This window comes from Nyctereutes procyonoides, unplaced genomic scaffold (assembly GCF_905146905.1).
Source record: "Nyctereutes procyonoides isolate TBG_1078 unplaced genomic scaffold, NYPRO_anot_genome, whole genome shotgun sequence".
NCBI classification, from domain to species: Eukaryota; Metazoa; Chordata; class Mammalia; order Carnivora; family Canidae; genus Nyctereutes; species Nyctereutes procyonoides.
This window is the reverse complement of record NW_026575042.1, coordinates 50,846,067-50,862,315: the sequence shown is the minus strand read 5'-3', so window position 1 is coordinate 50,862,315 and position 16,249 is coordinate 50,846,067. Positions and strand designations below refer to the sequence as shown.

The 16,249-nt window shown below is 34.6% G+C and overlaps 1 protein-coding gene across 1 annotated transcript in view; it reads right to left on the bottom strand.

The window, feature by feature from the left end:
- Positions 1-16,249, bottom strand: part of LEKR1 (leucine, glutamate and lysine rich 1) — a 165,878-nt gene that overhangs the window by 97,004 nt on the left and 52,625 nt on the right. The window contains exon 4 of the mRNA XM_055321383.1: positions 4,250-4,369. Within this exon, the coding sequence (XP_055177358.1) occupies positions 4,250-4,369 (120 nt within the window). The remainder of the gene's footprint in view (positions 1-4,249; positions 4,370-16,249) is intronic.

Sequence of the window (16,249 nt, the reverse complement as noted above, 5' to 3'; positions counted from 1 at the left end):
TCTCAGCCTTCATAGACAGAAGTGAAGAGTAGGGGCCTTATTCCAGATTAGGCTTTGGGTTAAGGGACTATTGTGGCTGGTTTGATGTTCTTCCCAAACCACTAAAACCTTCTCCATATCAGCAATAAGGTTGTTTTGCTTTCTTATCACTCATGTATTCATTGGATATGAAAACTCATGTGTCCATTTAATATCCTTCAAGAACTCTTTTTTTGCATGCACAACTTCACTAACTGGCACAAGAGGTCTAGCTTTTGGCACATCTTGGCTTTTTTTTTTTTTTTTTGTTTCCTGACTTCAAGTTTTGAATTAAGTTCTAGTTAGTTAATACATGTGTTAAAATTGGTTTTAGATGATTCATCACTTACATATAATACCCACTGTGCATCATAATTAGTGCCCTCCTTAATAATCATCACCCATTTAGCCCATCCCCCACCCACCTGCCTCCATCAACCTTCAGTTCATTTTCTATAGTTAAAAATCTCTTATGATTTGCTTCCCTTTCTCTTTTTTCTTTCACAAATGTTTTTTGTTCATCTCTATGTTCATCTCTTTTGTTCATCTCTTTTGTTTCTTGATTCCACATGAGTGAAGTCATACAGTAGTTGTCTTTCTGTGACTGACTTATTTCACTTAGCATAATACACTCTAGTTTCCACCATGTCATTACAAATGGCAAGATTTCATTCTTTTTCATGGCTGAGTAATATTCTATTGTGTATACGTGTGTGTGTATGTGTTCACTCTTGTGTATACACTCTTATGTGTATACATATATGCACACCACATCTTGTTCATCTATTCATCATTTGATGGATATTTGGGCTCTTTTCATTATTTGGATACTTAGGCCTATCTTGGCTTTTGACATGCCTTCCTCACTAAGCTTAACCACTTCCAGCTTTCCATTTAAAGTGAGAAATGTGTAATTTGCATTGAGCCATCAAAAAGTCTCAAATAGCCAAATCAATATTAAGGGAAAAAAAAAAGCTGGAGGTATCATAAATCCAGATTTCAAGATATACTACAAAGCTATAGTAATCAAAACAGTATAGTACTGGCACAAAAACAGATACATAGATAACTGCAACAGAACAGAAAGCACAGAAGTAAACCCACAATTATTTGGTCAATTAACCCATGACAAAGAAGGCAAGAATATGCAACAGGGTGGGAGGAGAGAGATAGTTCTTCAATAAACGGAAGAGGAAAAAACTGGACAGTTACATGTAGAAGAATGAAACTGGAACACTTTTTAATACCACACACAAAAATAAACTCAAAATGGATTAAAGACCTAAATATGAGACCTGAAACCATAAAAATCCTAGAAGAGAGCACAGGCAGTAATTTCTCTGACATCAGCCATAGCAACATTTTTCTAGACAGGTCTCCTAGGCAAGGAAAACAAAAGCAAAAATAAACTATTGGGACTACATCAAAATAAAAAGCTCTGCACAGTGAAGGGAACCATCAATAAAACAAAAATAGGGATCCCTGGGTGGCGCAGCGGTTTGGCGCTTGCCTTTGGCCCAGGGCGCGATCCTGTAGACCCGGGATTGAATCCCACATCGGGCTCCCGGTGCATGGAGCCTGCTTCTCCCCGTGCCTATGTCTCTGCCTCTCTCTCTCTCTCTCTCTGTGACTATCATAAATAAATAAATTTAAAAAAATAAAAAAAATAAAAAAAATAAAACAAAAATAAAGGGATGCCTGGGTGGCTCAGCGGTTGAGCATCTGTCTTTGGCTCAGGGCATGAACCCGGAGTTCTGGGACGGAGTCCTGCATTGGGCTCCCGGTGAGGAGCCTGCTTCTCCCCCTGCCTATGTCTCTGCCTCACTGTCTCTCAGGAATAAATAAAATCTTTAAAACAATACAAAACAAAACAAAAAGAACCTACTGAATGAGAGAAGATACTTGCAAATGATATATCCAATAAGGGGTTAACATCCAACATCATAAAGGACTTATACAACCCAACATACATACACACATACACACACAATCTCATTAAAAATGGGCAAAGGACTTGAATAGACAAAGAAGACACAGAGATGGCCAAGAAACACAAAAAGATGCTCAGCATCACTAACTATCGGGTAAATGCAAATGAAAACTATAATGAGATAGGACCCTAGACCTGATAGAATGACTAATATCAAAAAGGTAGGAAAAAACAAGTGTTGGCAAGGATATAGAGAAAAAAGAAACTCTCATGCACTGTTGGCAGGAATACAAATTGGTGCAGCCACTTGGAAAACATTATGGAGGTTCCTCAAAAAATTAAAATAGAAATATCATATGATCCAATAATTCCACGATTGGGTATTTACCTAAAGAAAAAGAACACCAATTCAAAAGATACATGCATCCCTATGTTTACTGCAGCATTATTTACAATAGCCAAGATATGGAAGCTAAGGATGAGATCAGGTCATTTGCAACGACATGGATGGTCCTAGAGGACATTATGCTAAGTGAAATACATCAGACTAAGAAAGACAAATACCATATGATTTCACTTGCATGTGGAAAAAAAAACAGATGAATAAATAAACAAAAAGTAGAATCTGACTTAGAAATACAAAGAACACCGGGCAGCCCAGGTGGCTCAGCGGTTTAGCGCCACCTTCAGCCCAGGGCCTGATCCTGGAGACCCAGGATCAAGTTCCCCATCGGGCTCCCAGCGTGGAGCCTGTTTCTCCCTCTGCCTGTGTCTCTGCCTCTCTCTCTGTGTCTCTCATGAATAAATAAATAAAATCTTAAAAAAAAAAAAAAGAAATACAAAGAACACCCTGATGATTGCCAGAGGGGAGGGGGATGAAGGACAGACAAAATGGGTGAAGGGAAGTGGGGACATAGGCTTTCAGTTATGCGATGACTAAGTCATGAGAAGAGAAGGCGCTGCATAAGGAATATAGTTAATGATACTGTAATAGTGTTGTATGGTGACAGCTGGGAGCTACACTCGTGGCGAGCACAGCATGATATAAACTTGTCAAACAGTCTGCCATACACCTGAAACTAATGTAACATTGTGTGTCTCTACTCAAAAACATTAATAAAAATATTTTTAATTTTTAAAAATTAAAAATATATAAAATAAATAAAATAAGAGGTGCAATTTTCCCTTTCACTAGGTCAATACCAGATTTCTAGGACAGGGCAGAGATTTCTGATGACAAAAATGATCATCTATGAGTAGACTCATTCATCCAAAAATTATTTATTGAGCATCAGTTATGTACAAAGTATTTATGAAAGGTACTTGGCCAGGAGATGATCACCAGATAGTATACTAAAAAATCCTTATCCCAAGTAATATTTTTAACAAAACAATATTTCTGACAGCTAGTAGATTGAAAAAAAAGAAAGAAAGAAATCTAACATTCAAAAAACTCATTCAACATATTAAGTCACCCAGAACCTGTGTCTATTTGTAAGGTTCATTTAACTTATTTTCCTTTTCTAAGAGCTACATTACTCAATTTTGAAAAGAATCATTGTTTCTGACATCCTCAATATATTCCATTTCAATTTTATAAAAGAAAATGAATTTCCTAGTTTCTTTAGAACATTGGGTTTTACCTTTAGGTATTATAAACCCTCCAAAGATTATATAAAAGCAGAATTAACCTTATTTATGTTGGAGATTTCTAAATTTAGTAGGTCCATTGCTATCATTTGGAAAGTTAACCTATTCCAGGAGCACTTGGGTGGTTCATTCATTCAAGCGTCCAACTCTTGGTTTCGGCTCAGGTCATGATTTCATGGGTTGGGAAAACAAGGTTCATGTCAGCTCCACACTCAGCCAGGAGTCTGCTTGAAGATTCTCTTCTTCTGTCCCTTCCCCACTCAGGCATGCGCGCTCTCTCTCTCTCTCAAATAAATAAATAAATCTTTAAAAGAAAGCTACCCTATTCTATTACTTTTGTATCACCGGACTATCAGGCAGGGAATCAAATTCACCAAGAAATACTGGTCAAGGGAAAAATGAATTGGTTACTATGCTTTCATTCTAAATGTACTGCAAATAAAAGCAGGGTGTTTGCCTGATTTAAATACTATTGCTAAAACTATTCGGTTGAGATAATGATTTAAAAAAAAAAGTGAAGTTATTTCCCTTCTCTGCATCACACTGAATATAGAAACTATATTACTAAAATGTGTTTGAATGTTTATAAAGTTACTCTTAAATGTATTTTTTAAATCTTTATAATTTTCAATTCTTTAAAGATAATCTTACCTGAATACTTGTGATTGTCTCTGCTTAATTTTTAATTCATATCGCAAATGACTCAGTTCTTTCTGGACCCTCTGAAGTTCATTTTGTTGACTTTTTAACTGCATGTTTACATCTTGAATCCTAAAAATATAAACAAACAACATCCATTACAAGTTTAAATATTCCTTCCAGGGAACTTTATTAAATTAAAATTTAAATATACATTTAATAAATGTAAATATTAAGAAATTATGTATCTTTATATATTGTAAGTGAATGTACAGAAAAAGCATGGAGAGGCACATATCAAACACTATTATCCCTGAGAAGGAGAGTGGAAGTGATGGGCAGAGGAAAGGCAAAGAACATTGTAGAGAGACGTAACTTTTACTCTGCATCTTCTGTACTGTACAAGTTTTTACAATGAAGTATTGCCACTTGAATTATTAATTAAAATGTATCTAAACATCAATAAATCAATTTCATCAACTTAATTTTTATTAAATACATATAATTTCAAATGTCAAATATTACTGAGTTAAAAAAAATAGTAATCATTTGCCTTTACCTCAAATCCCATTGCCCAAAACAACTTTCAACTTTTCTCCTGATTCCTCTAGTTTTTACTTCTATATAACAAAATCATAGGCTTACATCGTTATTCCTTAATATTTCAGTTCAGATATTACCTAGTAAATCACAAATCAGTTAATATCTGATTCTGCTGCATCTGAGTCCCAAATATGACAAGTTAAATATATACAAGTATATCATATTACATAAAAACAAATGTACTGTTAGCCAATCCAATGCTGATATAATAGCTTTATAGATTCATCAGGGCCCCAGGGCACTTCCAACTTTCTGGTCTACCAACTTTGGTCCATACCCTTTATTTTCATTGACCATGATAATGGCAGAAACCTCAACTCTTTTCCCATTCCACACTAGCAGTGAGAAGAAAACAATAGCTCACTCTGTCTCTCTTAAGGAGACTTCTTGGAAGTATCACTAACTACTCCTGCGGAACTTAGACACTACTCCAAGTAAAGCTGGGAAATGTAGTCTTTAACCGGAAAGATGAGCTCCCAGATATATCCACAGTTCTATTACTAAGGAAGAAGGGAGAATAGATGTTAGGGTAGGTAGTAGCTAGCAGCCTCTATCACAATCCTAATAAGAACTGACCCTCCTACACATACCTAGACTCTTACACACACAAACACACTGCCTTCCCTGTCTTGCTCTTTAGTTAAGTCAATCTTTTAATTCAATATTTATATTATTTTTCACTAGTGAGCCACATGTTATGATAAGATCACATTTCTTGTACAACTTTTTGCTGTCCCTGGATTTAAAACAAACAAACAAACAAACAAACAAAACCTCCTTTTCTTAGTTTTCTGTGTGCCTATCACTGATACATCTTTCAAATCTGACAGAGGTGTAATTCTTCTTTCTCAACAACTTCACACACAGCGGAAAACTCTTCCATATCAGTTCTTTCCCAGGAAACATCCTTTCCAGAGCTCTCTATTCCCCGGCTTCAGTCTGAGTATTCTCTCGATTGACTATACAACTGTCATCCTAGGTCTTCTTTTTCATATCATTTCAGGGATATGAAATTATATCCTCATCTTTCTTCTATCCTGGCTCTAAAGTCTTCTTTCTTCTTGGTGCACTCCTTTTGGTGGAATTGATCTTCCAGGAGCTTTTTGTGCATGAGAGGTAAGTCTGAGAACATGAACATCTGAAAATGTCTTTATTGTATCTCAGACTGGACAGTTTAGCTGAATATAGGATCACAGATGAAAAAAATATTCTTCATTCAAAAATTAGGGCATTGTTCCTGTTTCTTAACTTCCAGTGCTATTTCTGCAAAGTCCAAAGCTGCTCTAATTCCTACTTCTTTGTACAACACAGGGTAGGTTCTCCCCATTCTCCCCCGTCTTGGCTCAGAAGCTTTAAATTTTTTCTCTTTTCACTTACTATTTTTAAATTTCATCACAATATATTATCCTGTCAGTCTTTTGTCATTTTCCATGCTGGGCACTTGATGAGTATTTGTTTTAGAAACTGACATTCTTTAGTTCCAGGAATTCTACCCTAGGGAGAATGAGTCCTTCCTCTCCATTTTCTTTCCTTTCTGGAACATGTTCCTTTTTTTTTTTTTTTTTTTTTATGATAGTCACACAGAGAGAGAGAGAGAGGCAGAGACACAGGCAGAGGGAGAAGCAGGCTCCATGCACCGGGAGCCCGACGTGGGATTTGATCCCGGGTCTCCAGGATCGCGCCCTGGGCCAAAGGCAGGCGCCAAACCGCTGCGCCACCCAGGGATCCCTCTGGAACATGTTCCTATCTGATGTGGGACCTTCTGGAGAGATCTAATTTTCTTAATTTTTTTTTTTTTTGGTCATCTTACTACCTTGGACATTTTTAGTTTCATTATCTTCCATCCTGACTATAAAAATTTTAATTTCTGCTATCATATTTTAATTATCAAGAATTCTTTCTTATTCTTCACTAGGTCCCTTTTCTACTAGCCTTTGTTCTTATTTCATGGATATAATTTCTTCTCTTATACTTTTGATAATTTTGGTATCAATAACAGTGTGTTTGAAAGTTTTCTTGAGCTTACTATAATGCTTCTGTTTCTTCTGGGTGTTTAAATTTTTTTCTATGTTTTGCTTTTTGTCTTTCATATTTGAAGCCTCCCTTACAAGTCTGGAGATCCTTTGTTGTCTATTCGTATTTACAAACGAAGACAATTGGTCCAATTTCCACAATAATGACAAAGGGAGAAAAAAGCAAGGTGCTTTTTGAGATAAAAGAGAAGCAACAAAAGTGACATGTGACCTTGTATAGAACCAGATTCAAATAAATGAACTAAAAAAATTTTTAATATTAATGAAATTTGATTATGAACTGGGAATTAGAAAATAACGAGGAATTGTTGCTAATCTGGGGATAATGATACTGCTGTTATATAAGAAAATGGCCATCACACTGAAATAAATAAGGATGAAAATAGCATGCAGTCTTGGATTTTCCTTAAATTACTTTAACAAACAAAGAAAAGGGGGACAGATGAAACACATATGACAAAAAACATGGTGATTTTCGAATATGCATTAATAGATATTATACAATTTTCTCTTTTAAAAAACCTAACAAATGAGGCACTGAAATGCTGTCTTTCAGCTTCCATGGTATGTGTTGGACTTGTTAAATGATGGGCTTCAACAGTGGGGAGATGATGTGGGGAACTAGTTATTTTGATAGTTCTTATGCCATTTGCCAGAGTCAGGATGAAGTACTAAAAAGCCTTTGGGGGGAGGGGGAGAGTGGTACAGAGGTTCTGAAAGCTTAAATGCACTTTTAAAATATTTTTAATTGGGACGCCTGGGTGGCTCAGTGGTTGAGCATCTGCCTTCAGCTCAGGGTGTGACCCTGGAGACCCGGGATTGAGTCCCACATCGGGCTCCCTGCATGGAACCTGCTTCTCCCTCTGCCTCTCTCTCTCTCTCTCTCTCCATGTCTCTCGTGAATAAATAAATAAAATCTTTTTTAAAAAATAAAATTTTTAAATAAATTCTCCTATTTTCAGCCTTACTTTATACCCTGACAAGTATTTCTCTTGGCATACTAAGAGAAAAAAAAATCACCCAAATGTTTTCAGGAATCACACCTAAAAAAAAATAAGTTAACATAAATGTAGAAAATAAAAGGTTAAAAAAATATATGCCAGACAGATGCTTTAAAAATAATAAAAATAAATATATTAATATTAATAACTAGCAAGACAGTAAATAGAAAAACCCTTTAGTTTTGATAAAAATCCCAATCTATCAAGAAAAATAATAATCATGTACTTTTACATACCCAAAATATGGCTTCAAAACAAAGAAATATCTGTTTAAAAATCCAATGAGACAAATTACTAGTCATAGGGGAGGTATTAACAAATTTTTCACAGAAATGGAACGGTTACAATGACAGGAAAAATAGTACAGATATTGAGGATTTGAGTCACATAATTAACAAACTTGATGTATGGATATAATTGGAGGTTAAATCTAATAATAATTCTTTCAGACACATGGTATAATCACAAAAATTGAGCATGTAACCAGCCACAATTAAAATTTTAATACGTTCTTAAAAAGAAAAAAATCACATGTGCGCATTCACTGCCTACAGTAAAATTACATGAAACATTTACAACAAAAATTCAATTAAAAAATCTACATACACGGAAACTTATACATCTAACAAACTATGGGCCAAAGAGGAAATAAAAATAAAAACTATAAACTATTTAGAAACAAATAATGGAAACACTATATAGCAAATATTAATATACTTATTAAATGCATTTATTAAATAAAATGGGTATTCTGAATGTCATGATCCAAGAGAAAGGAATAAATGACAAAAATCAATGCTCAGAAACAAGGGTACCTACCCCAGTAGCAATGAGCACATCCAATTCTCACATCTTGGTGTCTAAATACCATTTTCTCATAAAGGAAACCAAAGTATCTTAGAGAATTGGTTGATTCCAGGGTGGAAGAGGGAAAATCTAAGATGAGCCTAGAACATTTTTGGTGCCAGAAAGTAAGGAAGAGCTCAAGAAAGACAGGACATATGAAGGCACAGGTGTCACCTGAAACCTCCTAATAGCCAAAACTGGAACAGTTTAGAAATAAATAACTATAGTATTTGAGTATAACCCACAAAATAAAAGTGAATGATTCCACACTGATGCTATTAAGTAACTGAATAGATAAATAAATAGTACAGTCCTTCCCTCACAAAGAAATTCCAATTAATAAATGTAGAAGGAATAAGGGAAGTATTTACTCCAAGGTATGTATTAATTGCAAAGGGAAAAATAATAATTTTACAGTGGAGGAATGTGGGAAACACCACCTTAACCAAGTGATCAAGGTTATTATCACCTGTAAGAAGACATAATGACAGCATATACACTCCCACATGATACACAGAGAAGGGCACATTGCTTCTGCGGTATAGTTCCCCAAAAATGAATAATCTCAATATAATTATGAGTAAACATCAGACAATCCAAATTGTGAGATATTCTACAAAATAACTGAAAAGTACCCTTGACAAGTCTTGGGTCATGAAAGGCAAAGATTAAGGAACTGTCACAGACCAAAGAAGACTAAGACAGTATGAGCTCTAAAGGCAATGTGTGAGTCTAGATTGAATCCTGGACTGGAAAAAAAGATGCTAGTGCAAAATTGATGTAATTAAATAAAGTCTGTAGGTTAGTTAATAGTATAGTACCAATGTTAATTTCTCAGGTTTTATAGTTGTACTATAGTTATGTAAGGTATTAACATTAGGGGAAGCCAGGCATATGGAAACTGTACTATTTTTGCAACTTTCTACAAGTCAAAGTTATTTCAAAATAAGAAGTTGAAAAATTACATGTACATATATAATGAAAAAAATTGTACATGTCAAACATCTGTAGTATAAATTGTGTAAAAAGGTGGGTGCATTTTAAATTTTGGAGGTCATACAATATTTCTAATAGCAAAAAGAAAAGGGAACAACCTTCCTGGTCAATACCAGAGGAACATTAAATAACCTACATTCCCATACAATACTATACAAAAAATAAAAAAAGAATAAAATAGATCTCTATGTCCTGGCACAGAAAGAATACCAAGACTAATAATGGAGGAAAAAGAAAAATCTGTAATTTAAGATCAATAAAAGCTTTCAACAGCTCCTAGTGGGAATGTAAATTAATACAACTACTTTGAATAAATAGTTGGATCTATAAACCTGGCCATATGTCTAAGGCCATCATCCAGAATTTCCACGCCTAGTACAAACCCAACAAAAATGGGCTTATATATCCACCAAAGACACGCACATGAATGCTCATGGCACCAGTGATCATAAAAGCCTTCAATCAAAAACAGCCCAATGCCAAACCACAGCGGAGCAGATAAATCTACTGTGGTATATTCATACCATAGAAAACTGAACAGCAGCTACTACAGCAGAGATGCATCTCACAAACATAACATTGAGTGAAGGAAACCAGACAAAGAATATACACTACATGATTCCATTTACATAAAATGTAAAAAAGGCAAAATTAATGTATAGTGTTACAAATCAAGATAGTAAATTCCTTTGAGTGACAGTAAAAGAGGTAAAGAAAGCTTCTGAAAGGATATAATGCTCTGTTTCATGATCTGGGTGCTGATTACATGAAAAATTCACTTTGCGAAATTTAATTTAGCTGTACATGTATACTTATGCATTTTCTCTATATTATACTTCAATAAAAATTTATAAAAATAAAACAGAATTTAAATAAACACCTTTTTAAAATACCTTAGACAGCTTATTATGTATATATAAGCATACCAAGACTGATGAATATGGAAAAATCCAGAAATATTATAATAAAATTTAATTTAATATACATTCCTTAATTAAAGCCCACTCCAACTATTAAGACTGACTCAGAAAAGAATTCTAAGCTTGTATTTTTACAAAACATTTTCCTTTTTCTAATTTAAAAAAAAAACGTACACATTAAGACACTTTCCAAGTTTACTTTTAATATATTTCCTAAATGAATGTTACATATAAATAGCATCTCAGGCCCTCCAACAATGCTCCCTGAGAAGATAGGCCACATGACTTCACGCTGTTCTGACTATGAAAGTTAACTTCACTTCTTTCAAATCAAACTGATATGGTTTAAAATGCCATGCCTGGAAAGGCACTAATGTTCACTCTTACGGTATATATCAATTTTATAAAATAAACAATTCACATAATATTGTAACAAAGTATGTATGCATTGTGCAAGCACACATTTTCTCTAAGGGCCATAACTCTGCATTAAAGTTGACTACTACCTTGATGTGAGGACACGTTGTTGTCTAGTGAGAGGGTGTTCCTGAAAATAGTGGGCACTAACAGCATGTTCCAGCATAGAGAGTCCTGTGCTGGAAGTTGGATGACTTGTATTATAAACCTCTTGCCAATGTACCCATGAGAACAACTCATTTACTACCTTTATCTATTTCCCAGATTTTCCCTTAGCTGACTTGACTAAAATGAGTTTTGTGAGAATCACAGAGTTGTAAAACAAAGTTGGGAAAGGAATTGTATATAGTCTCTTAATCATTTCCATTTGGATCATCTATTAATATTACTTATAATGAAGATATTCTAAAGGAAAATAGCTTTAAAACACCCTTTTAACTTCCCTCCACTCTACAATCAAGAACTTTAGAAAACACAAGAAAGCTAGTCACATCTTTGGGGATTTTACCACCTGTAAACTATATTCTTTTATGCCAAGCTCCTGGATCTAAGGATTCCTTTATTTTTAGTCTTTCCCTCAAACTGGTTTTGCAGCAATCTAAGATGACAGGTGGAAGCTTGGGGTCTAAAGAAACGAGGTGGGGGATTTTCAGGATTATATCCTACCGAGATCTGAGAGGAAAAGGCATCTAATTATCAAGGGAAAAATTAGGACTGCAACAAAGCAGTCAAAACAAGAGAGTACTTCAGGAGTTGTTGGGAAATGGATTTCAGAAATGGACATGCAAATAGCTGCCAATTACAAAAAGTGGCTTCTGTAACTGCTCCTCTGGAATTAACCACTGACTAAATGCATCCAGGAAATTAAATTGCCTTTCGAGAAAGTAGGGAGTATGGGGTGAGGAGCCCAAGTATGGAGGTAGATACTCACTTAGGATTCAATAAAACCAGAAAGAACTCTTACTTTGCAGAGAAAAGTCATTAAGCACTTTGTGAAACTCTGGAGACAGAAACCAAACTTCTTTACCTATTACCATGAGTATGGCAACTTCAAAAATGTCAACTAGAGAATGCCCAGGACCAAAAATGTCACTAATATCCAATTGCACAGAACAGTGGCAATATTTAAAACGAAATTATTTAAGGGTGCTGGGGTGGCTTAGTCAGTTGCCTTTTGATTTTGGCTCAGGTCATGATCTCAGGGATATGGGATAGAGGCCCACAATCTCCAGGCTCAGCACAGAGTCTGCTAGAGATTCTTTCCCTCTCCCTATCCTCACCTCACCCCTTCGAGTGCGTGCGTGCTCTCTCTCTCTCTCTCAAATAAATAAATAAATAAATAAATAAATAAATAAATAAATAATTTTAAAAATAAATAAAACTATTTGTAAATGCAAACACATAATTTCCCTTTGAGTGATCTCCTATTGCTTTTATTTACAAAATTATTATGACACCTACTTATATCTTCTTGGCTTAGTTACTAAAACATATCCTTCTCTGAGGTAATTGTTTTTATCCCAGTCATTATTGTGTAAATTATCAATGCACTTTCAGTATATTGATAACAAATGTACTCCTTAATAGCTTGGCTCCTTCTAAAGAGTGATTGCCCTATTGAGGTAAGGACAGAGGTTTCAAAAGCCTAATAAGCTGTTGTCTTGACATTGATATCACACGTCACATTTGTTCCCTCCCTTCTCCTCTTCCCTCGGCCTCTCTCTCCACCTTCTCCCAACAAAGAGAGAGAAGGTACCTTGCATTGGAATTAATCAACACTGCTTTTTAAATTAACTTCATTTAACTAATCTCATTTGAGCTTTGTTCAGTCTTTGATTTCTCCCTTGGTCTCTTTATTTATTAATATTTTTAAGTGGATAAATACCTAGAAACATATAACCTCTCAAAAGAGAAGCAGAAAGAAATGGAAAATTCAGACAGACTGACTACCAGCAATGAAACTGAATCAGTAATCAAAAAATCTCCCGGCCTCTTTAATATGTAGAGAGTCTATTAAATAGATCTTCCTTTGACTAAGTATGACACTCTTAAGCTTTACTAGTACAGAAGCAGAAGTTAAAAGTCTTAATCCTGACTTAATAAATAACCAAACACATAATTTTGTTTTGTAGGCTTGATGTATATCTTCACAAAATGGAGGTAAAATGTTTCACTGTGTTTTCCTTGAAGGTAAGGGGATAGAAGACAATTTGGAGAAAAACGGAAATTTCCACCATTTTAAAATGCTCTTGATAAAATCACAGTTTATGTAAAACACTTTTAAATATCACTACCATCATTTTAAGGTACTCTCAGTAATTACATTATTTATTCTTTAGTGCAAGAACTTATCATTCTTACTTCCCTAATTGCTCTGTCCCAGCTTTGGTAACCACAGGCATTGATAAATATTCTTTTTTTTTTTTATTAACTCTAAAAGATGGAAATGCATATAAAATTCCTGCATATTCTGTTTTTCATGTAATGGTTAGCTATTGTTTTGTTCATTTAAATAGGATTCCTTTTCTGTGGAATCATCAATACTTTATGCAAGGAATTCTTTTTTCCCACTCTACTCTTGAGCTCCAACCATTCATATGACTGCCACAGAAGCTTCCATGCTCTAGGATTCAACTCCACTGGCTAAGTGGATGAAACACCTCCCCCAAGCCCTCCTCTAGGATTTTTTCCCCCTTGCACTAGAGAAAACAGCAGGCAATCCCCCTCAGGTGGCAGTAGATATAAGAACTAAAACTTAGGCGCATTGTGGGCACCTGCTTTTCCTTCTGAAAGGAGAAATATAAACCTGCAGTTTAAGAGCATAAAGCCAGTGTGCAAAGAAAAGCAGAGATGAAAGACAAGAGGAAACCCTTGGGTGGTCATGTCCTTTGTTCCAGTTATCCCAACGCCTAGCTTCCTAGGCTCTTCCAAGATTCAATTTTTTTCCTTGAAATCTGTGATCCATTAAACACTTTTTGCCTAAGCTAGTTCAAGCTAGATTTTAGTCACTTAAAATTAAGAGTCTTAGCTAATAGTGTATGGCTCAGGGTCTATCATACGACAAACTTAAAATTAACTTCTAAGGTTAGTTTGAAGATTGAATGCTTTCTACTAGTCCTTAAAAATAGAAGACATTTCACGAAATAAGCTCATGACAATAAATAGGCAATTTGGAGAAAAGCAATATTCTGAGTAAAAAACTAAAAAAAAAAAAAAAAGCATACCACCAAAATTCAGAGGAATGGAACTTGAAACATTTATAATTGTTAATCACAATCGTAACAATTATATTATATATCTGTGTATAACATATATATGTAAATTTCCACGTGTACAAATCCCTCATTGTAGGGTTTCTCCCTGACAGCAGAACCCACTTGAACCAATACGCTTTGTGCTGTCTGGAAGTTGGGACTTCCCCATGGGGTCTGGTTTCCCCTCAGAGTTACCAAGGGGAAGTGAGCACAGGTCCCTTTGCTTTTAGAACTTCAGACTAACTTGAGGATTCTGTCAAGCCCTCTCCTTTTCTGGGACACTAACCAGTGCCTAATCTGTCTCTTGTCCACTGACTTTTTTCTCACTTCCTCAATTTACAGGGTCTTTATCTCTTCTAGTACAGGAAAAAAAATTATTCTCTTACACTCATCCAAATCTATGATTTTTGCCATAAACTGCCTGTCCTCAGTTCTTTGGGGGCTTCGACTTTTCTTTTCAGTGAAGTATAATTAACATGCAATGTTAATTATTAGTTTCAGTACACAACATATTGATTCAACAATCCTATAGATAACTCAGTGCTCACCACTATAAGCATAGTCACCATCTGTCATCATACGACACTACTACAATATTATTGGCTATATTCCCTATGCTGTACATTTCATCTCTGTGAGTTATTTATTTGATAATTGGAAGTCTATAATTCTTCATCCTCTTTATCTATTTCATCCATCACCCCACTCGTCTCCCCTCTGGCAACATTTGTTCTCTGTATTTAAGTCTGGTTTTTGTTAGTTTCTTTGTTCATTTGTTTTTTAGATTCCATATATAAGTAAAATCAAATGGTGTTTTTCCCTACATGATTGATTTCACTTAGCATAATACCTCTAGGTCCATCCATGTTGTCATAAATGGCAAGATCTTTCTTTTTATGGCTGCATAATAGTCCATTACACAAACACACACACACACACACACACACACACACACACACGTCCAATCTTCTTTATCCCTCTGTCTATTCGACAGACACCTGGGTTGCTTCTGTATCGTGAGTATTGTAAATAATATTTTATTTTAATATTTTATATTAAATTAAATATTAATATTGTTAAATATTAATTTTTAAAATATTTGATTTATAAAGTGAATTATAAAATATTTTGTTTATAGAGTTTATAAATATTAAATATTAAATTAAATATTCAAATATTTTAACCTAATAAATTAACAAAGATTTACAAAAATGAATATCCAATCCAATATAGGCAAATTACAATGAAACAGCATTTTCCTACATCATTTGTCAGAGTATAAAATTTTTATGGTCTCTTTTTGTAATGCATTTGGAAACTATGGATTAAGAAGCTTAAAATATTCATGTTCTTTGACTCAGGAATTCTGCTGGGATCTAAACTGAGGAAAAAGATCTAACTACAGAATACCTTTTTGTTTGTTTTGGCCTTGAAGAAAGCCAATCACCATAGTAATTTACACTAGCAAAAATCTGAGAGTAATACAAATGTTCAGTAAGAAAATGATCAATTGATTTATTCAATGCAATTTTAGTTACTAAAATAATTATAGTTACTATAAAATAATTTTATAGTAAGTGTGTAATAATACAGAAAATACATTATGGTGTTAGATTTTTACAAATCAGTATATCAATCTGATTGATACATAACTGGTTTTTAAACTATAAATAACCAAAGTAATTCAGCCCTTTCTCTATGAAAATTTTTATAAATATAAGCTAGATACCATTCCATATGTGAACAGGAAATATGACTTACTTTCTGAAGACTGCTATTAGTGAAAAGTTGATCTCTGTGAAACTGCTAGCACCTTAAATAAAGGGACAAAAGCCATTGTCCTCCAAAATAGGAACACACAGCTTCCCTGTGTAAGGGGTTGGCTGCACAGCTGACCTTGCCTTTGTTTTTTAACTCTTGGTGGTTATGACATATATAATAA